The sequence below is a fragment of the Nansenia antarctica genome (assembly GCF_963989245.1).
Source record: "Nansenia antarctica genome assembly, chromosome: 7".
NCBI classification, from domain to species: domain Eukaryota; kingdom Metazoa; phylum Chordata; class Actinopteri; order Argentiniformes; family Microstomatidae; genus Nansenia; species Nansenia antarctica.
The window spans coordinates 39,313,834-39,336,333 of record NC_137677.1 but is presented as its reverse complement, the minus strand read 5'-3'; the positions used below and the strand labels follow the sequence as shown (position 1 = coordinate 39,336,333).

Here is a 22,500-nt window from a genome sequence, read left to right as displayed (position 1 = left end):
AAAACTACTTTCATAACCATATTTAAGATCAGAGGATAAACAAACTATTTACATAACCATATTTATGATCAGAGGATAAACTAACTATTTACATGAACATAAGATTAAATGAGGATAAACTATTTACATAAACATATTTAAGATATGCCCGCCCCCCTCCCCTCCCTAGGTCTGATCATGATAGCAGTCTTGTACCAAAGCCAAGGCTAGGTAATGAGATGGCACAGTGACTACGTTTACATGCACACCATATTCCTGTTCGAATCGGAATATTCTCAATATATTTTCAAAGACTAACGTTAACGTTACACGGTCTGCATCTGCTCATATCAACATAGTTCACACAACTCTGATCTGGCCGACTGTTTAGCCGAGCCAGGTGCCATTCCCGAGCCCGCTGCCCGAGCGGCACAGCTTCATGACCGGCTCACGGTGGGACCCGTGCCGTGCTGGCGCACTCATGTCCATAATCGAGAATTTCTCTCAGCTTCTCTCCCACCATGTCAGCCATGCAGAGAGCGATTTTTTAAACTAAAATAATATAACCAGAATGTTTATTATATGCTTTTTGTTAACTTTAGCACTGTGAGACTTACAGTTGGAGTTCATATAATTGTAATCTCACCATATATGACAATACTCTTAAAAGGGTTAAAATAAATACATACAATATCCTTTGTAAAAGTCAAACCCTGAAAAGTCATCAAACTGTGATGGAGCATATTAAGCCAGTAGCTTTTGGAAAATGGATGCATTTTGTGCATTCCTGGGCCTGCTAGTTAACTGAGAACCAATCACTATTCGCCTACCCCTCCCCCACACAGCACCTTCCACAGACAGCAGCACACTCAGGCCTCAGCCGTTCATTTAACATTGCCGACCTCCTGAACTTTAGGCTCACTTTTGGGACACTTCCTATGTAGCCAGGGGAACAGAAAAAGACACACACCATCAGTGGGATGCCAGCTTTCAGACAAAATTGTTTTCAAGTCTCTAGTCCATTGTATGGCCAAACAGGGTTTAACTTATTGGGGATGAGGCCTCCATTGACATTACATTGGCGACCTCCTGAACTATAGGCTCACTTTTGGGACACTTCCTATGTAGCCAGGGGAACAGAAAAAGACACACGCCATCAGTGGGATGCCAACTTTCAGCCAAAAGTGATTTCAAGTCTCTAGCCCAATGTATCACCAAACAGCGCTCAATTTAGTCACTCACTACCCCTCCCCACTCAGCCGTTTAACATTGGCGACCTCCTGAACTTTAGGCTCACTTTTGTGACACTTCCTATCTAGCCAGGGGAACAGAAAAAGACACACACCATCAGTGGGATGCCAGCTTTCAGCCAAAAGTGATTTCAGGTCTCTAGCCCAATGTATCACCAAACAGCGCTCAATTTAGTCACTCACTATTCGCCTACCCCACTCAGCCGTTTAACATTGGCAACCTCCTGAACTTTAGGCTCACTTTTGGGACACTTCCTATGTAGCCAGGGGAACAGAAAAAGACACACACCATCAGTGGGATGCCAGCTTTCAGCCAAAAGTGATTTAAAGTCTCTAGCCCAATGTATCACCAAACAGCGCTCAATTTAGTCACTCACTATTCGCCTACCCCTCCCCACTCAGCCGTTTAACATTGGCGACCTCCTGAACTTTAGGCTCACTTTTGTGACACTTCCTATCTAGCCAGGGGAACAGAAAAAGACACACACCATCAGTGGGATGCCAGCTTTCAGCCAAAAGTGATTTCAGGTCTCTAGCCCAATGTATCACCAAACAGCGCTCAATTTAGTCACTCACTATTCGCCTACCCCACTCAGCCGTTTAACATTGGCAACCTCCTGAACTTTAGGCTCACTTTTGGGACACTTCCTATGTAGCCAGGGGAACAGAAAAAGACACACACCATCAGTGGGATGCCAGCTTTCAGCCAAAAGTGATTTCAAGTCTCTAGCCCAATGTATCACCAAACAGCGCTCAATTTAGTCACTCACTATTCGCCTACCCCACTCAGCCGTTTAACATTGGCAACCTCCTGAACTTTAGGCTCACTTTTGGGACACTTCCTATGTAGCCAGGGGAACAGAAAAAGACACACACCATCAGTGGGATGCCAGCTTTCAGCCAAAAGTGATTTCAAGTCTCTAGCCCAATGTATCACCAAACAGCGCTCAATTTAGTCACTCACTATTCGCCTACCCCTCCCCACTCAGCCGTTTAACATTGGCGACCTCCTGAACTTTAGGCTCACTTTTGGGACACTTCCTATGTAGCCAGGGGAACAGAAAAAGACACACGCCATCAGTGGGATGCCAGCTTTCAGCCAAAAGTGATTTCAAGTCTCTAGCCCAATGTATCACCAAACAGCGCTCAATTTAGTTGTGCACTATGCAGACAGAGCACTGATTTGCACCCCTCCCCCACACAGTTAAGTTTCTGTTCTGCTGAAATCTGCCTCGCTCTGTTCAATTAACCTTCCTTCATGACCGGCTCACGGTGGGACCCGTGCCGTGCTGGCGCACTCATGTCCATAATCGAGAATTTCTCTTAGCTTCTCTCCCACCATGTCAGCCATGCAGAGAGCGATTTTTTAACTAAAATAAAATAACCAGAATGTTTATGATATGCTTTTTGTTAACTTTAGCACTGTGAGACTTACAGTTGGAGTTCATATAATTGTAATCTCACCATATATGACAATACTCTTAAAAGGGTTAACATAAATACATACAATATCCTTTGTAAAAGTCAAACCCTGAAAAGTCATCAAACTGTGATGGAGCATATTAAGCCAGTAGCTTTTGGAAAATGGATGCATTTTGTGCATTCCTGGGCCTGCTAGTTAACTGAGAACCAATCACGATTCGCCTCCCCCTCCCCCACACAGTTAAGTTTCTGTTCTGCTGAAATCTGCCTCTGTTCAATTAACCTTCCTTCATTTCACCTGCCAACCTTCATAACAAGAAGTCTCTCAGAATGTGCACACATGTCCGTTTTGCAAGGAGATTACAGATGCTACGAGCTCACCACCAGACCTGCCTTGACAGAATGAATAATGAGGTAAGACTCCTACACAAATAATAGTGAAATGTGGATAGGTAAACATATTGGTTTGTTACAACTTAAAAGAGAAGTGAATGCATTGTCTGGCAAGCTTAAGCTAGCTTCACTGGACTCTAGCTACTGTAGCTAATGTTCGCTAACATAGCTAGCACTACCACAATTGACAGCTAAGGAGATAACTTTAGCAAACTCGTCTGCAAGTTAGACGCAAAGTCATCTGGCACTTTAGAGGCTGTTAAAACGAAATATGTAATTTTAATGAATGAATAAGTGTTCACGTAACGGCAGTGGCGTTTTAAAAATGGTTTCCGATGAGGAGAGACGTCGAGACCGGCAGGTGCTCGCCATTCCGACATAGACATGGTCGGAATGGCGGTACTTGTGTCGGACTGGCGGCACGGCACCTAACCGCGGAGCCTCCCCGGCCGGGTTAAGGCGGCCAGGATCTGAGTTTTAACAGCTCTAGACCTCTCTCCCTCTCTCCCCCTTTCTCTCTCCACTCCAGGCTCTCCCTCCCCGTGTTTCTCTCTGTCTCTGTCTGTGTGTTTGCCTGCCTGTCTCTCTCTCTCTCTTTCTCTCTCCTTCTCTCTTTCTCTCTCCTTCTCTCTTTCTTTCTCTTTCTCTTTCTCTCTCTCTCTCTCTCTCTCTCTCTCTCTCTCTCTCTCTCTCTCTCTCTCTCTCTCTCTCTCTATATATATATATATATATATATATATATATATATATATATATATATATACATGCACAGTAGGCTTTATCTAATATTGAACGAATTTGGCTGCAGATCGGACTGCTATCTGTCTTTCTGTCCGTCTGCCCATCAAAAACGATTTTATAACGTCCCATGTGCATTGTATTTTAATAATTATCATCACATCATTCAGACATGTGTGGCACCCATGTGCCATACACTCTGAGTTTTAACAGCTCTAGACTCTTCCCCTCTCTCCCCCTTTCTCTCTCCACTCCAGGCTCTCCCTCCCCCGTGTTTCTCTCTGTGTCTGTGTGCTTGCCTGTCTGCCTGTCTGTCTGTCTGTCTGTCTGTCTCTCTCTCTCTCTCTCTCTCTCTCTCTCTCTCTCTCTCTCTCTCTCTCTCTCTCTCTCTCTATATATATATATATATATACATGCACAGTAGGCTATATCTAATATTGAACGAATCTGGCTGCAGATCGGACTGCTATCTGTCTTTCTGTCCGTCTGCCCATCAATTTCAGCACGTGCAGCATGCATGATTTTGAGAAGGTGCAGTCGCAAAGCAGTCGTTACTTTGTGTGTGTGTGTGTGTGTGTGTGTGTGTGTGTGTGTGTGTGTGTGTGTGTGTGTGTGTGACGGGGGTAGTGGATGTCCCACAGTCAGTGAGAGGCAGAGGGCTTGTTTGTGAGGCCCACTGCCACGGGGAAGAAACTGTTCAGGTGGAGCAAGGGTTTGGTCTTGAGAGACATCTAACCACATAGTGATATAAAACATGATATAAAACATGACAATGATAGGGATAGGTACAGTATGACAAGTAGAGTACGGTAGTTAGAGATATATACAAGAGATGGATAGCAGTAAGCTATGTACAGCTAAGGTAGCTATGTACAGTATGGTGTATACAGATGTATTAATAGAGGCTATATCAAGAAGAGGTATGTGCAATGTGCAAAAATATAGTATGTGCAAAGGTAGTATTTCTAAACAGCAGTAGTGCAAAGGGTAATTGAGTGTCCACATTGACGTGGTGCAAAGGCTAAGTGAAAGAAGCTAAGTGAAAGAAGCTGTTCTGGAGCCTGCTGGTACAGGACCTGAGGATCCTGTGCTTCCTGAGTCTCTTAGAAGACCTAGATGGTAGGGGATCAAACACACTGTGGCTGAGGTGGGAGGTGTCCTTGGGGATGCTTGCCGTCCTCCGTCGACACCTGTCTGCCTGGAGGGACTTGATGGAAGGGATGACTATATTTTATCAATAGAAAAGCATATCCAATATTGATTATCTGACTCCAATGTAATTATCACTATGTGCAAATAGTTAGCAATTTGTTGAGTCAGTAGTTGTTGAGAACGGTCAAATGTAATGAATCTATTACATCTGAATGAATGAATTTATATCTATTACAAGGACATCTATTACAAGGCTATCTATTACAAGGCTATCTATTACAAGGCAAATAATTCATAGAACAATTTTACATTCTAACTAGACAGGTACAATCCCCCCCCCCCCCCCCCCCAACAACAGAACAGGAGAAAAGGAGGGGTATATGTGACACTTTCTAGTCTTTTGTTCCGCGGTCGGAACATGTCGGCAACCAATCAAAATGTTGGGACTTTTCTTTTGAAACACGGAACTACGTTTCAACGTTGTTGAGAATCACAACACAAACTCGCTAGTCAAGCCAAAATACTGCAACGCAATGGATTCGGTGAATGTATGAAATTACGGTAATAGAAAAACAAGAATAAATAACGGCACTCATCACAATTATCTCAAACAGCAATCATAAATGATGTAGGTCTATAGCAACAACAATATATTCCTATTTTAAAATATTGACATGTTCTGTATATGTATTCCCACAGTACCTAAACAGAGTAGACTAGGGATCATTACAGGAAACAGGAGAGGCTTGGCTGGTCATTTATTTAATCAATTATTGGGTTTTTTTCTTTGAAAATGGCAGCCAATTATCCAATTATGTGGGTGGAGGGTATACCTCTCCTTTTCCTCTGTTCTATTGTTGACTCTGAGGAAGACACACATCGAAGCACCCTGTTCCTCTGCAGTAAACGGGCAGATTATATGAGTGCTCTGGTGTCTTACTTTGGCTAGTCTAATGGAAGTGCCCAGGTAATAGTTTTGCTATTATATTGTCCAATACTGCTGAGCACCAAAACCTTCGGATCTTAAACTTGGCTGCGTTAGACTTTACGTTTGGAACTAACGTGTGTGTGTGTGTGTGTGTGTGTGGTTCAACACAGGAGTGGTTATTGAAGTCCAGTGCTCCAAAAGAGCCCTGTTATGTATGAGAGTCACACAATCCCATAAGATATAGAGTGATTTAGTTGTAGTTGTATTTATTTTTTCTGCTGAACCGAGCTGGTGAACCGTTAACATCCTTAGCGCGCACACACACACACACACACACACACACACACACACACACACACACACACACACACACACACACACAAACACACACACACACACACACACACACACACACACACACACACACACACACACCCCTAAGTTGGAGTATTTTCACTAAAGTGTGGTGTGTTACAGAAGCTAGCAGAACTGATGGATGTGGCCTGGCTGTGTTCTCTCTCTGAGGCCTGCAGACAGCTGCTCTGTTGTGTTGGGTTGTGTTCACCCTCTGGCCCACTGCTGTTTAGCCCTCAGGGCACACTCACACACACACACACACACACACACACGCACACACACATACACGCACAGACATACAGACACACACACACACACACACACACACACACGCGCACACATGCACATACACGCACAGACACACACACACGCACATACTCACGCACATACACGCACACACACGCACAGACATAAAGACACACACACACACACACACATACACACACACACACACGTTCCACTCCTGTGCGGGGCCCTATAGAATATCAGTTCCATAAATGATCAATGTGAAAGGAGTCCGTAGAGGTCAGCCTCTGTGCTGCTTATGATTTGATAACATGATTTTATATACATTTTATATTTTATGTAAGTGTACAGTAAACATGTTGTCCCCCACAAACGATGTAGCGCCCCTCTATAAAAGGAGAGTGATGGTGAGGCCTGTAAATGAAGTTGTTTGGAGATGTTTATTCATAAACCTTTTACTATGATACGCCGGTCGTCTGTGTTTTACAATGCTGTGGCCGCGTTGAGAACAGGGAGGGCATTTCTCTTGATGCGATCACCTTCTGTGACCAAAGAGAATAATACTTTGGCTGCCAATAGCCTACTGTGGTACTAACTCTTTTTGATATAAGTCATCCTTACTTCAAACACAAATTTCACCAGGCAAAATGTTTGCACAGGCAAATGATTTGGTTACAGTTGCGACTGGCTACAAATCTCGGTTACACAACTCTGGTTTCTGTTTTGATACAGGTCAAGTTTTGGTATTATGATGCTGCGTCACTCACCAAACATGTGACAGCAGCTGGTGAAAATCGGCAACCGACCAAAATGTTCAGACTTTTATTCTTCTTGTTGAAAATCAATGACATACTCACTAGTCAAGCCAAAACATTGCAATGCAGTGGATTCGGTGAGTATTCCCCACTCCTACCTAGTTAGTGTAGAGTAGTGAGGGTTACTCACTGAATCCATTTCATTGCAATGTTTTCCAGCTGCTGTCACATGTCATTCCCAAATTCGTTAGGCTACTCTCCTCCAGCTGCATTTTCAAACAGCTTATAAATCAGCGCCAATTATGTTTCCGATGTTACACGATAAGTGCTGGTCGGAAAAATAGTTATTTTAACCTCGATTACAACCATTTAATTATTTCAGTGGCAAAGTATTTTTCTGTAAACAATTATTGTAGTTGAAATAGGGTGATATTCTGGGCCAAATGCTAACTAGTTGTGATGTGACGTGATCTGGCAGTGATCGGGCTGGTCCGAATAAGCCAAAACATTGCAATGCAATGGATTCGGTGAGTAATCCCCACTCCTACCTAGTTAGTGTAGAGTAGTGAGAGTTACTCACTGAATCCATTGCATTGCAATGTTTTCCAGCTGCTGTCACATGTCATTCCCAAATTCGTTAGGCTACTCTCCTAAAGCTGCATTCGTAGCCAGACTGAAGAGTTATCGGAACATGTAGTGCTTTTTTGATTCATCATCAATCTTTCTTCTTACAGCTTTGTATCGATTTCTCAAAAGACGATTCCCAAATGTGTAAGAGTACAGCCCTAATGCATTAGGCTGCACGCCAAACAGTTTTTTACAGACTCATACATGTCATCTCATTTTACTGCTGTTAAGCTTGATATGAACTCATTATATACTCCAGAAGGAAGGATAATAAGAGGCCAGTGGAGGTAGAAATCGGAGGAATGGAATGAGGAATTGGAATCAAACATGTCCTCCGATTTCTGCCCCTTCCCAGCCTCCGATTTCTGCCTCCCCCAGCCTCCCCTGACAACAGCAGAGCTCCAGGTGTGATGTATCAAGTATTGACAGGAAGCTGTGGAAGGTAGAGAGACACCTCAGGCAGATGCTTAGCCACCTTGAGTGTGTCTATGCCCTGTATCTGTGTGTGTGTGTGTGTGTGTGTGTGTGTGTGTGTGTGTGTGTGTGTGAGAGGGAGAGAGATATGTTTTAACCATACTTTAACAAGGACCTCTGTGACCTGGCTATGAAGGTTTGTTTGTGTGTGTGTGTGTGTGTGTGTGTGTGTGTGTGTGTGTGTGTGTGCAGTCTTAAACCATACCTTTAACAAGGACCTCAGTGACTCTGGCTATGAAGGTTTGTTTGTGTGTGTGTGTGTGTGTGTACGGTGTGTGTGTGTGTGTGTGTGTGTGTGTGTGTGTGTGTGTGTGTGTGTGTGTGTGTGTGTGTGTGTACGGTGTGTGTGTGTGCAGTCTTAAACCATACCTTTAACAAGGACCTCAGTGACTCTGGCTGGCATTGAGCATTGAGAGGCAGTGTGAGATACACCATTGATTGCCCGTCAACAAGCCCTTGATGCTGCCTGTTAATATGACCCTGGTCTGATCTGCTCTACGCTGCCCACATGAATCACAAACTATATGTCCTAAACAGTGGACTGGTGGAGCTGGAAATCAGAGGACGAGCTCATTGTAATGCATGGGTAGGGGGTTGGGGTGGGGGGGGTGGGAAGGGGGGGGTGGAGGGGGTCACAGTACAGCGCAGGCGCATACTTCAATGAACTGAAGTCTTACAATCCTTATAGTGTCGTACTTGTTTAACGTAATGTCTGCAGTCTGTAGATGATGATGAATCAAATCCATGATATTAATACAACAGCACATACATGTAAAACTCACCATCACCCATACTATCCTGCTCAGTCTTAAGCCTGCATGACAACCACAGAAAATACAGTTTGCATTAAGTCCTAATTTTTACAAGTTTCAACTTAATCTTTGTTTTAGCACCAAAAAAGTGCCGGATATCTCCTTTCCTCTTGCTCATGTTGCCTCTGTGAATGAAATAATCTGAGATCAATAACGTCGTCATACATTTTAACTAATACAATTACTCATCCTTCAGCACACATGGATTTTAATATTGTTCAATTACCCAACCGGGTAAAACTCCCGAGTGAAAACATTATTATAAAAGATAATATTAAAAAGACAAAAGACTAAGTAAACCACCACAGCCATACCAAAGACTATTAAAATGAAATAGATGTAGCTATTCAGTCAGACCCCTCCTCCCAATCTCCCCCGTAACTCGATCCATGATTCCACGCATGACAATAAGCCTGTCCTCCGATGTCTACCTCCACAAGCCTCCCCTGTCCTAGAATGATGCAGTGTGATGTATCGAGATGCAACCTCCAAGGGGTCTGGACATTGACACAAACTCTTATGTCTGAAATATTGATCATGTTGAGAAACACAGTTATCAGAAACCACTAGAGATGCAAGCCCATATAGCTCTCTCTCTCTCTCTCTGTCTCTCTTTTTTTTCTCTCCCTCTCTCTGTTTCTCTGTTCCTCCCACTCCTTCTCTCCTATCCTCCCCTCTCCTCCCCTCCCCTCCCCTCTCTCTTCTCCTCTCCTCTCCTCTCTTCTCCTCTCTACTCCTCTCCTCTCTCCTCTCCTCCCCTCCCTTCTCCTCTCCTCCTCTCCTCCCCTCCCCTCTCCTCTCCTCTCTTCTCCTCTCCTCTCCTATCCTCCCCTCTCCTCTCCACCCCTCTCCTCTCCTCTCCTCTCCTCTCCACCCCTCTCCTCTCCTCTCCGCTCCTCTCCTCTCTACTGTACATTCTAGTGCAACACATGTGGTCTCCCAGCATTCGACTTGTCCACAAAACGTCTCCACATGATAACTTAGACTTCAGAGTCCAATGTTTCAATTCAGCTCTCAAATTAGAATGAAAATCCCCAGCAGCAGAAACTGGTCGGAACAAATATGATTGTGTGGGGAATCTGAATTGTTAATGCTAGTTTTTCATACAATATGAATGTGTATCTCCATCTCTCTTCCCCCTAGCCTGGTCTGAGATTTATTGTAATGATATTGGCCAGACAAACTCTGCTTATCAAAATACAAGCACTTTATTGGTGGTTATGGAATACAATCATCATGCATTATACATTATGGTGTGTGTGTGTGTGTGTTCCCGGGTGTTTCTGTTTCTGTGTGTGTGTGTGTGTGTGTGTGTGTGTGTGTGTGTGTGTGTGTGTGTGTGTGTGTGTGTGTGCCTGGGTGTTTCTGTGTGTGTGTGTACGAGAATGTGAGTGTTTCTGTGTGTGTGTGTGCATGCAAATGTGAGTGTCTCTGTGTGTGTGTGTGTGTGTGCGTGTGCGTGCGAATGTGAGTGTTTCTGTGTGTGTGTGTGTGTGTGTGTGTGTGCGTGTGTGTGTGTGTGTGTGTGTGCACAATGAATCTAAATGACTGGGAACAGCCCTTGGCAGCCTACTGTAAGAGTTCAGTATAATGAAAGCAGTCATCCACGGCTCTGCTGTGATCCATTCTAACACCAGTAGGTGAATCAATCTATGAAAAAAAAGCACTTAACCCCCCCAAAAAAATATACAAAAGGTTTTTCGATGGATTCCGATAGTATTGGGCGTGCTAAATAACATACTAAAAGTCGACCAAAATCGACCCCCCCGAAAGCCGCCATTTCCAAGATGGCGTCCCAGATGGCGGTGGAGATATTAAAATGGCTATATCTCAAATTGAGAATATGGTGCAAAGGATTTCTCACCTGATTCTGGTACCTCTGGGCATGTTCACTAACATACTAAAAATCTAGGAAAATACACCTTCCAGAAAAGCTTAATTTTCAAGATGGCGTCCAAAATGGCGGCAGACCAAGCTTAAAATGGCTATATATCTCAATAGAAAAAAATATATAACTATGATTTTTCACTTGATTCTGGTACCTCTAGACATGCTTGTGAACATACTAAAAATCTAGGAAAATACACCTTCCGGAAAGGCATAATTTTCAAGATGGCGTCCAAACTGGCGCCCAGGAGCTTAAAATGACTATACAAATACAAATAGCTTACTAAAAAAGGTGTTTGCACTCTCCAGCTCTCAAACTACCATACTTGAAGCCTTCTTTTTGACCATTATAGTTGTTATAGTTAGAGATGTTTGCACTCTCCAGCTCCCAAACTACCATCGTTGAAGCCTTCTTTTTCTGAATCAGTTTATTTAAATTTTTTAGTTTCTGACCAAGTCCTGTGTTTGGGCATGTCTGGGCGTGTCTGACCTGGCAGTGTTATTTAAGCCCCAGTTTCATTCTAGTCTTTGAAAGAGGTGTTTGCACTCTCAGCTCTCAAGCTAGCATAGTTGAAGCCTTCTTTTTGACCATTATAGTTGTTATAGTTAGAGGTGTTTGCACTCTCCAGCTCCCAAACTACCATAGTTGAAGCCTTCTTTTTTTGAATCAGTTTCTTTCTTTCTTTTCTGACCTAGTCCTGTGTTTGGGCATGCCTTGGCGTGTCTGGCCTGGCAGTGTTATTTAAGCCCCAGTTTCATCCTAGTCTTTGCCAGAGGTGTTTGCACTCTCCAGCTCTCAAGCTAGCATAGTTGAATCCTTCTTTTTGACCATTATCTGATTTCTAAAGTGATGAGTGAATTCAGTGCCCAGATCTGTCCCATTTGTAAATTGGAAGATGGAAGTGATTTTGTTGAGATTCGTCAGAAAGGTGCTGATGGGATCAATAAAGCTAGTGTTAAAAGAGGTGACACTGTTCATGTGACTGCTGGCATGAAAGTACATTCAGAATGCCGCAAAATGTACATACATAGCCGAGATATTGATTTACATTTACAGAGGAAACAGAGTTCTCAGGTAAGAAGGAGTTCCTGTCAAGAGATCTGAATAAACAGAAACTGATCCACATGATAAGTGATGAACTGAAAGAACGGGATTGCACTGTGGTCAATTCACTTGGAGATGCTGATGTAGACATAGTAAGGGCCGCAGTGGGATCATCTCTTCTTCACACCACGATGCTGATTGGAGAAGATACTGATCTCCTCGTCTTACTTCTTTACTATGCACAGAGAGATAGCAAGGGCCTTTATTTCAGATCAGAGTCAGACAAGTCGAAAGCTGATGGCAGTTTTAAAGTGTACGCCATAAACCATTTGAAAGAAGTACTCGGACAGGATGTGTGTTCTCAGTTGCTGTTCATCCATGCTGTGACTGGCTGTGACACAACTTCCCGGATCTTCGGAGTTGGCAAAAAGACAGCATTCCAAAAACGTGTAAAAGGGGATCCTGTCCTTCAGGCTTGTGCCAATGCATTCACTGTACCAAACCAGACAACAGATGTGATCGATGACCTTGGGTGCCAAGCAATGGCTGTCTTTTTTGGTGGAAAGTGCACAGATTCGCTTGCAAAAATGAGATATAACATTTTCAGCAAGAAGGTTGTCTCAGCTTCATCAACGGTAACGCCTGAACGTCTACCACCAACTGAATCTGCTACCAAATTCCACTGTCGTAGAGCATACTACCAGGTCATGGTCTGGATGGGAACAGATGATGGTATAGATGCTCTAGACTGGGGCTGGAACCTGCAGGACAATAGATTTGTCCCACTCATGTCAACAATGAATGCTGCTCCAGACAGTCTCTTGAAGGTCATTCATTGTAACTGTACCACTGCCTGCAAGACACTTTGCTGCTCATGCAGAAAATATGGACTACCTTGTACTACTGTCTGTGGACCATGTCAACTTCATGAATGTGACAATCCACATAACAAGTTTCTCCCAGAGGATCCTGAAGATGATGATGAGTAGGCCTAAAGACCACAATAAGTGGGTCATTTATTTTGTGTTCAACACCAAAGCCAGCTTTCTAGGTTGAATATAATAACCAATTTTAATTTTAGCCAAAATAAGCTACAGGCAGCCATTTTGATGATGCAAATGATGCATTCCTAGCAGATATATTTAGCTAGATATTTTGCTCGTTATTAATGTATAGAGGTGCCAGAATCAGTTTATAAATCCTTTAGACATTTTTTCCCATTTGAGATACAGGCATTCTAAGCTCCCAGTCGTCATTTTGGACACCATTTTGAAAATTAAGCCTCTTCGGAAGGTGTATTTCCCTACAACTTTAGTATGTTCCTAAGTATGTCTAGGGGTACTTGGGGTACCAGAATCAAATGACAAAATCATTTATATAATTTTTCTATTGACATATATATAGCCATTTTAAGCTTGGCCGGCCGCAATTTTGGACGCCATCTTGAAAATGAAGCCTTTCTGGAAGGTGTATTTTCCTAGATTTTTAGTATGTTAGTGAGCATGCCCAGAGGTACCAGAATCAGTTGAGAAATCCTTTGCACCATTTTCTTAATTTGAGATATAGCCATTTTAATCGCCCCGGCGCCATCTGGGACGCCATCTTGGAAATGACGGCTTTCGGAGGGGTCGATTTTGGTCGACTTTTAGTATGTTATTTAGCACGCCCAATACTACCAGAATCCATTGAAAAACCTTTTGTATCAAATTTTTTGGGGTTAAACCATATATTGACTCGCCTACAGAGCACCTTTGAGGTGAGGGTGACTCCCATGGAGTGAAGGATGCTGCTGGTGTACCTCAGGTTTACCTTACACACACTTACAGCCTTCTCTCACCAGGCACCACGTAATGGATATGCTGCACTATTTATCTTAGGCTTCTCACTTCTCCCTCTCTCTCTCTCACACACACACACACACACAAACACACACACAAACATGCACACACCGAGGTGCACATGCACCCAAGCATGCATGTCACACACACACACACACACACACATACACACACAAACGCACTCACACACACACACACACACACACGCACTCACACACACACACATGCACACACACAGTGATGTGTGTTACAATCTCAGCACAATGCAAGCTGTAGAGAGCGGTTAGAAGGAATGGCGGGGGTTACCCCCTCAGTCCAACCACATTGTTGTTCAGGAGAATGAATGATTATAAGTTGCTTTGGAATTAGGCGTCTGCTAAATGCCAAAAATGTAAAAAAACTAAACAACATGAACATGTTCTAGGCTAGATGAAGACAGATGAAGACAGATGGAGACTGTTGGAGACAGATGGAGACTGTTGGAGACAGATGAAGACTGTTGGAGACAGATGAAGACTGTTGGAGACTGTTGGAGACTGATGCAGACTGTTGGAGACAGATGAAGACAGGTGAAGACAGATGAAGACAGATGAAGACTGTTGGAGACAGATGAAGACTGTTGGAGACTGTTGGAGACAGATGGAGACAGATGCAGACAGATGCAGACAGATGAAGACTGTTGGAGACAGATGAAGACTGTTGGAGACAGATGCAGACAGATGAAGACAGATGAAGACTGTTGGAGACAGATGCAGACAGGTGAAGACTGTTGGAGACAGATGAAGACTGTTAGAGACAGATGGAGACAGATGAAGACTGTTAGAGACAGATGGAGACTGTTAGAGACAGATGGAGACTGTTGGAGACAGATGAAGACTGTTGGAGACAGATGGAGACTGTTGGAGACTGTTGGAGACAGATGAAGACTGTTGGAGACTGTTGGAGACAGATGGAGACTGTTGGAGACTGTTGGAGACTGTTGGAGACAGATGAAGACTGTTGGAGACTGTTGGAGACTGTTGGAGACAGATGAAGACTGTTGGAGACTGTTGGAGACAGATGGAGACTGTTGGAAACAGATGAAGACTGTTGGAGACTGTTGGAGACTGTTGGAGACTGTTGGAGACAGATGAAGACTGTTGGAGACTGTTGGAGACAGATGAAGACTGTTGGAGACTGTTGGAGACTGTTGGAGACAGATGAAGACTGTTGGAGACAGATGAAGACTGTTGGAGACAGATGGAGACTGTTGGAGACTGTTGGAGACAGATGAAGACTGTTGGAGACTGTTGGAGACTGTTGGAGACTGTTGGAGACAGATGAAGACTGTTGGAGACTGTTGGAGACTGTTGGAGACAGATGAAGACTGTTGGAGACAGATGAAGACTGTTGGAGACAGATGGAGACTGTTGGAGACAGATGAAGACTGTTGGAGACAGATGGAGACTGTTGGAGACAGATGAAGACTGTTGGAGACTGTTGGAGACAGATGAAGACTGTTGGAGACTGTTGGAGACTGTTGGAGACAGATGAAGACTGTTGGAGACTGTTGGAGACAGATGAAGACTGTTGGAGACAGATGAAGACTGTTGGAGACAGATGGAGACTGTTGGAGACAGATGAAGACTGTTGGAGACTGTTGGAGACAGATGAAGACTGTTGGAGACTGTTGGAGACAGATGAAGACTGTTGGAGACAGATGAAGACTGTTGGAGACTGTTGGAGACAGATGAAGACTGTTGGAGACATATGGAGACTGTTTGGAGTTGATGAGACTGTCAAAGCGTAGCACAAACATCAGAGGAGATAATTGTCTTTCTGTTTGAAGTCATGGAGAGAGAGGCAGGACCGCGTTGTGTTGCATTTAAGCAGTGCCTCTGGGTGTGATTCTCTCGCTTTCTCTTTCTCTCTCTTTCTCTCTCTTCCTCGCTCTTCCTGTACCTCACCCCTCTCTTTCTCTCTTTCTCTTTCTCTTCGTGACCCAACCCCCTCTCACCACCCGCTCCTTCTCTCTCTCTCTCTGTGTCTCATCTACTGAGAGGAAATCTTGAACCTGTGTATTGGAAAACTGTTTCCATTCTAACTGTATTATGCACATTATGATGTCACTCGAAGCACGTGTGATGCACACATGCACGCACGCACACACACACACACACACACACACACACACACAGCAAACTCGCGTCTACACTATTCATGCCACAGGTGTACATGTACAGTACATTGATCTCTATAAAACAGCCATCTACATGTTCCAACTGAAGCTGCACGTCTGTCTCAAATCTGTCAGTTGGAAATGTTTTCTGCCTGAACTGTTATTCTCTAGAGCAAGAACTAATGAACGTTTCAGTGATTTAGACGCCATGAGCATATTCATGCAGAACCAATGCAGAGTACCAACCATGGCAACCGTAGAACAGTTGGGATTTGCAACGTTGTTTTGCTTTTAATTGATTTTACAGACTGAATGATGGATAGTAGGATACACACACCCACGCGCTCGTAAAAACACAGACAGACAGACACACACACAAAGACACCCACCCACACATTCATAAAAACACAAACAAACAGACACACACACTCGTAAACACACACACACTCGTAAACACACTCGTAAACACACACACACACACACACACAAACACACATACTCGTAAAAACACAGACAGACAGACACACACACAAAGACACCCCACCCACAAATTCGTAAAAACACTAACAAACAGACACACACACACTTGTAAACACACACACACACACACACACATACACACCCTACCTCTGCCCACCCTACCTCTGCCCACCCTACCTCTGCCCACCCTAACTCTGCCCACCCTAACTCTGCCCACCGTAACTCTGCCCACCCTAACTCTGCCCACCCTACCTCTGCCCACCCTACCTCTGCCCACCCTACCTCTGCCCACCCTAACTCTGCCCACCCTACCTCTGCCCACCCTAACTCTGCCCACTGTAACTCTGCCCACCCTAACTCTGCCCACCACCGTATTCTCTGCCCACCCTAACTCTGCCCACCCTAACTCCCCCATCTCTCTCTTGTGTTACAGGGATCCACTACCGCAAGTCGTGTGCGTCGTCGGGGGCGTGTCTCATCGCGTCGTCAGGCTACCAGCAGTTCTGCACGGGGAAGCTGAACTCCGTCTGCATCAGCTGCTGCAACACCCCTCTCTGTAACGGCCCCCGCCTGAAGAAACGCCCCCTCCCCTCCGCCGCCGCCCCGCCCCCGAGTCAGCAACGACTCTCTTCCCTCCTCCTCCTCCCTCTCCTCCTCCTCCTCCTCCTCCTCCCGCCCGCTCCGTTGTGCTGACAAGGTTTCGGACACGTATCGAGACTTTTGCGGGTTGTGTGGATGTTGGTTTTCGGACGTTGGAGAGACGGTTTGCTCCGTGTCTTCCTGAGCCGAGAGGCCAGGCGGGAGGGGCCACAGCAGGAAGGAGGGAGGGGCCACAGCAGGAAGGAGGGAGGGGCCACAGCAGGAAGGAGGGAGGGGCCACAGCAGGAAGGGAGGAGGGGCCACAGCAGGAAGGAGGGAGGGGCCACAGCAGGAAGGAGGGAGGGGCCACAGCAGGAAGGAGGGAGGGGCCACAGCAGGAAGGAGGGAGGGGCCACAGCAGGAAGGAGGGAGGGGCCACAGCAGGAAGGGAGGAGTCGGCAGGAGAGGAAGTGTGTTGGAATGAAGGACCTACTCAGACACGGCGCGACGGCACTTCCTGCGGGGTGTAGGTTGTTATGTGAACGCAATGGAACATTTGCTGACATCGCTAATGAGAAGACTGGTGATTGATTGGTTAATCTAAAGACACTGGCTTTGTACCGTGGATGCTAGCAGGTAAGATCTGTGTACAGGGGCACATCAAGTAAACCTAGAGAAGACATCGGGAAGCGGCCATTTTAATAGTGTGACATACCATTGTCATGGTGATGATGCAGATGATGATGATGACGATACACAAAGTCCTATCTGTTGTAATATACTGTAAATACATTTATTTTTGTGCTTAATAAAAAAATAACATGCAGTTCTAAAACAATGTAGGGGTCCAGAAGAGATCGAAGATGCCTCGGTCCCGTTCTAAAACTGAAACAAGTCAAATATCTGTGTGATAAAATAGCCTGGCTGCTCCAACACCTCTTCACACATCTGACAGGCTGCTCTCCATCCAGATAGACAGGATCTAAGACGTGAGCTCTGAAGACATCATCCTGACTGTACTGTGTACTGTTGTGTGAATGTCAGGGGAGGCCGGTGGAGGTAGAAATCGGGAGGACGGGCTCATTGTAATGCATGGGACGGAATGAGGAAGGGTATCACATGTTTACAATGAGCCCTCTGATGTCTACCCCCAGCAGCCTCCCCATGTGTGTATAGTATAGTTGGCCACTCATGTTCTTGTCTTGAGGCACATCACCAGTGCTCTCCCCTGAGGCAGGTTGTGTCTCTCTAAGGTAAAGGTTAGGTTCCAGAAGGGTCCTTTGGCTGTCCCACTGGGAGAACCCTTCAAAGTGCCCTTTTGGGTTCCATGTAGAACTGTTTTGGGTTCCAAAGGGGTGAACCTGGAACCCAAAAGGTTTCCACGTCAAACCTAAAATGGTTCTTCAAAAGGTTTCCCACAGGGACAGCGAAGAACCCTTTTTGTTTTTTTATCAAGACACACAAGGATCCCTCTCAGATCCATTCAATATGTTATCAGCCTTCATATGCACACACACACACACTCACACAGGCACACGCACACACACACACACACACGCACATGCATACACACTCACACACACACACACACAGCTGTCATTAGGTTCTTTCACTGAGGAATATTATTGGGCTGTTTCTATTCCATCCACACCCTTGCAGCCTTGTATCATAGCCTGCATGTTCACGTTTAAGCACTTTTCCTATTTGTCATATTATAGATGTCATTCTCACAGGGATTGATACAAATTGGAGACATAATGATTTGCTAGGCGGTACAGTAGGTTGGGGTGACAGAGGGTGTGTTTGCTAATGTTTCCTAATAGCTTCCCCTGATACAATTACCCTAAGCACTTCAAAGCTAACACTTCGAAGAATTCCTAACCCTAACCACTCACAGTTAATTCCCAACCCTAACCCTAATCCTAACCTTAACCGTAACCACTCAAAGTTAATACCAAACATTGCCTAACCCCTACGTTATTCGTTGCTAACTCCATTGTTCTTTCGTTTTTAAAGCTAGACTTATTCTATTTCGACGAAATAGGACATTGCCTAGCTGTGGCATGAGGATGTTTTGCATGTTGTGTTGGCTGGTTATACACAGGTTATACTAGTCAGCAACAACAAACCATGTCGCCACTCTATGCTAACAAGCATATTCGATCCAAAATGGCGTCAACCCTGTCGTAGTAAATAAACTGAACAGCACTGAACCACCTTTCCCCTATATCTCAGTCTCTGTAGGCACTTTGCTCCTAGGTCGTGAAGTAGAACCTGGATGATCTAAGTCCACAAAGAGAGACTGGTCAGGGCTGGTGGGGGGGTCCATGGAGCGGTCGGTAGAGCTGCCGTGGTCGGTGGGGAGGTCAGTAGAGCTGGTGTGGGGGTCAGTAGAGCTGGTGAGGGGGTCGTTGGGGCTCTGGAAGGTGGTAAATGTCGGGGACGTGGTGTTTCTCGCCAGGGTAGACTGGCCTCCATCGTCCCCTGATCCACCCCGGGCTCGCCTCAGCGACTTGAGCAGCAGGGGGCGCAGTGAGCGGGCGGAGCTGGCCGGGGTTTTCCTCAGGGTCTGTTTGTTGACGTGTTCGATGGTGAGATGGCAGCGCAGCACCTGCATGAACACCTGGACAAGAGTTCAGACCGTTATAGCCTTTTCAGACCGAAAATACAACTTCAATGGACCTATCGCTAAGCCATGCCCCCTTTGAAAACTCGGACAAACAAACAACGCTTCACTGACAGTGACTGACTGACCGACCGCGACTGAATGACATTCAATGACTTACAATGGCGGGAGTTGGCACATTTCTGATTTCTGATTTACCACAGCAGATAATAGTTTGATGACAAGAATATTTAGTCTAGAAGCTTTTCACCATCAGATATTAGCAAGTTGTTTGTCTGAGTTTTCTGCCTGTTGTGACTTTTGCTGTGATATGATTGGACAATTTCTATTTTGGGGCGTGGCTTAGCAATAGGTCTATTGTGCTTCGATAGCTGTTTCTTTCCAAGCGTAACCCTTTACACAAAGTATAATTCAGTGAACCGCACCATGGAACGTTTATGTTTATGTTTAGTTACTGCTAACGGACGTTAGTTTGTTTTTAAGTTTTTATTTTATTTTAATTTTGCCATTTAGCAGACGCTTTTAATCCAAAGTGATTTACAATTACGAATTACAGGGACATTCCCCCTGGAGTAACTGAGGGCTAAGTGCCTTACTCAAGGGCACACTAGTAAAGTTCCCTTTCAGACAGAACAGAAAGGCATGACTGAAGCAATTCAGTAGCTCAATCTCCCCTCTGTCTGAAAAGGGTATGAGACATGACACAGGAGAATGTTGAATAGGATGCATGCCCCTTCACCTTCTGTACCCAACCTGGGTTCAATCAGCCTACACCTCATTGACACTGGCACTGCTTTATGATGATGTATTATTTGGTATCAAGTATTATTTATTGTTCTATTTCATTGTTTATTTATAGATTGTTGGCTGTTGCTCTGTAAAAAAATAAAATAAAAATAAAAACTTGGTGAGATGTCCATGAAAACTATGCTCTTCACAAATAAAATGGATGATTATTGTTATGGTGGTTATTGTTATTATTATCCTGGCGTTGGTCACCTGTCTGAACTGTCGAGAGGAGAGGTTGTAGAGGAAGGGGTTGAGGACGGAGCTGAGGTAGAAGAAGGTGTCGGCGATGGGGTGCAGCGTGACGTAGCTTCTGAAGAAGGACATGGTCCAGCTGGCCTTGGGCACCGCCGCCGCCATCAGACGCCGCACCTGGTTGGGCAGCCAGCACACGGCCAACGCTCCGACTATCAGACCTGGGGGGGAGGGAGAAATGTAATAGATTGAGATGAAGGAGAGAAAGGGAGAGGAGTGAGAGATGGTTGGGGGAGGGTGGGTGGAGAAAGGGAGAGGGGGGTTGGGGAGGGGGAGAGGGAGAGGGAAGGAGGGGGGGCAGACAGACAGGAAGAGAGGGAGAGAGAGAGAGACATTTTGTAGATCGAGATGGGGGAGAGAAAGGGAGAGGAGTGAGAGATGGTTGGGGGAGGGTGGAGAAAGGTAGAGGGGGAGAGAGGGAGAGGGAGGGGGAGGGGGGGCAGACAGAGAGGGAGAGAGAAATCAGCGGAGAAGAGAGAAAGGCGGATTAAAAAAGAGAAAGGAACATAACACAATTCGACCAGGGAGGATGGGGTAACAGACTAGCAAACAGACATTTTGCATTATTTCGTTCACACTCTCAAACTCTCAACAAGTGTTGACAATGCAATTATAAGGCCGATGCAAGATAATTACATATCGATTGTTTGACGCAGGACTACTATTGTGTTGGGAACGTCTGCCGCCTCCTCATAGCAGGGGAGCAGCCAGATGATTTAAAATTACATTTCGATAATTAAAGTGTACTTTACACACTCCTATCAGACCATCACACGGCCCGCTGGGTACGAACACGTGAACAGGTGGCGGAGGTGGTCCTCTGAAAGGCCAAGACAAAGGATGTGTGTGGCGAGCGACATTGTGTCTTCTCTCGCACAGCAGCAGAGTCTGTTTCACAGTTGAACACGTGTATGGTGGATTGACATCAGCTACTGTGAGAGGGGTTTATTAGTGTGTGTGTGTGTGTGTGTGTTTATGTACAGTGTGTGTGTGTTTATGTACAGTGTGTGTGTGTGTTTCACTCTCTCTGGAGGTTAATTATAGGAGTTTACTAGTGTACATCCCTACAGTCTTGATGCTCACTACAGTCCACACTGCCACCACCAAGCCCTCTTCACAGTGAAACACGCACACACACACACACACACACACACACACACACACTCCAGTATGAAAGTATGACATCTGATCTGATTTATACATGTATTGGTGTAATAATGGGATGTCTTGTCTGGTTGTATTTGAAGTGTTGCTATGACACCAGGGAATCATATCAGAAAGAATGAAATCAACATATAAAACTGATGAAACATCAGACACAAACATCAGTCTTGTCAAGACTCTGCTGGGAAAAGTAACAAAGATGACCAACTGTCTCTCAGTTACCAAACTGAGTAATGTGCGTGTGTGTGTGTGTGAGTGAGTGTGTGTGTGTGTGTGTGTGTGTGTGTGTGTGTGTGTGTGTGTGTGTGTGTGTGTGAGTGAGTGTGTGTGTGATGAGTGTAGATGCATATCATGTGACTGTCATTGGACCCAGTATGCCAGTGCTACTCGACTTTTACTGTGAGAGCGTCTTGGGGTTCTATTACCCTGACAAGGTTAGCTGGACACTGGCTCATATATTACAGGACAATTCTGGAGAAAAGGAGTCTTTTGTGAGGAGATAAAAGTCTTATTTTAGGGTTTAGTCTCTTATTCAATCATGATAAAGTA

General features: G+C 45.0%; 2 protein-coding genes across 2 annotated transcripts in view; one reads left to right on the top strand and one right to left on the bottom strand.

Moving 5' to 3' along the window:
• The window catches only part of LOC308162594 (ly6/PLAUR domain-containing protein 1-like), a gene marked incomplete at both ends in the record, with an annotated part of 35,884 nt that extends 17,583 nt beyond the window's left edge, over window positions 1–18,301 (top strand). Inside the window, 2 exons of the mRNA XM_080536739.1 lie at window positions 16,975–17,154; window positions 18,297–18,301. Of these exons, the coding sequence (XP_080392865.1) occupies window positions 16,975–17,154; window positions 18,297–18,301 (185 nt within the window). The remainder of the gene's footprint in view (window positions 1–16,974; window positions 17,155–18,296) is intronic.
• Window positions 17,809–22,500, bottom strand: part of LOC308161789 (G-protein coupled receptor 39-like) — a 52,564-nt gene continuing 47,872 nt past the window's right edge. The window contains exons 2-3 of the mRNA XM_080535861.1: window positions 20,746–20,948; window positions 17,809–19,743 (exon numbers count right to left, since the gene is read on the bottom strand). Of these exons, the coding sequence (XP_080391987.1) occupies window positions 19,345–19,743; window positions 20,746–20,948 (602 nt within the window). The 3' untranslated portion in view covers window positions 17,809–19,344. The remainder of the gene's footprint in view (window positions 19,744–20,745; window positions 20,949–22,500) is intronic.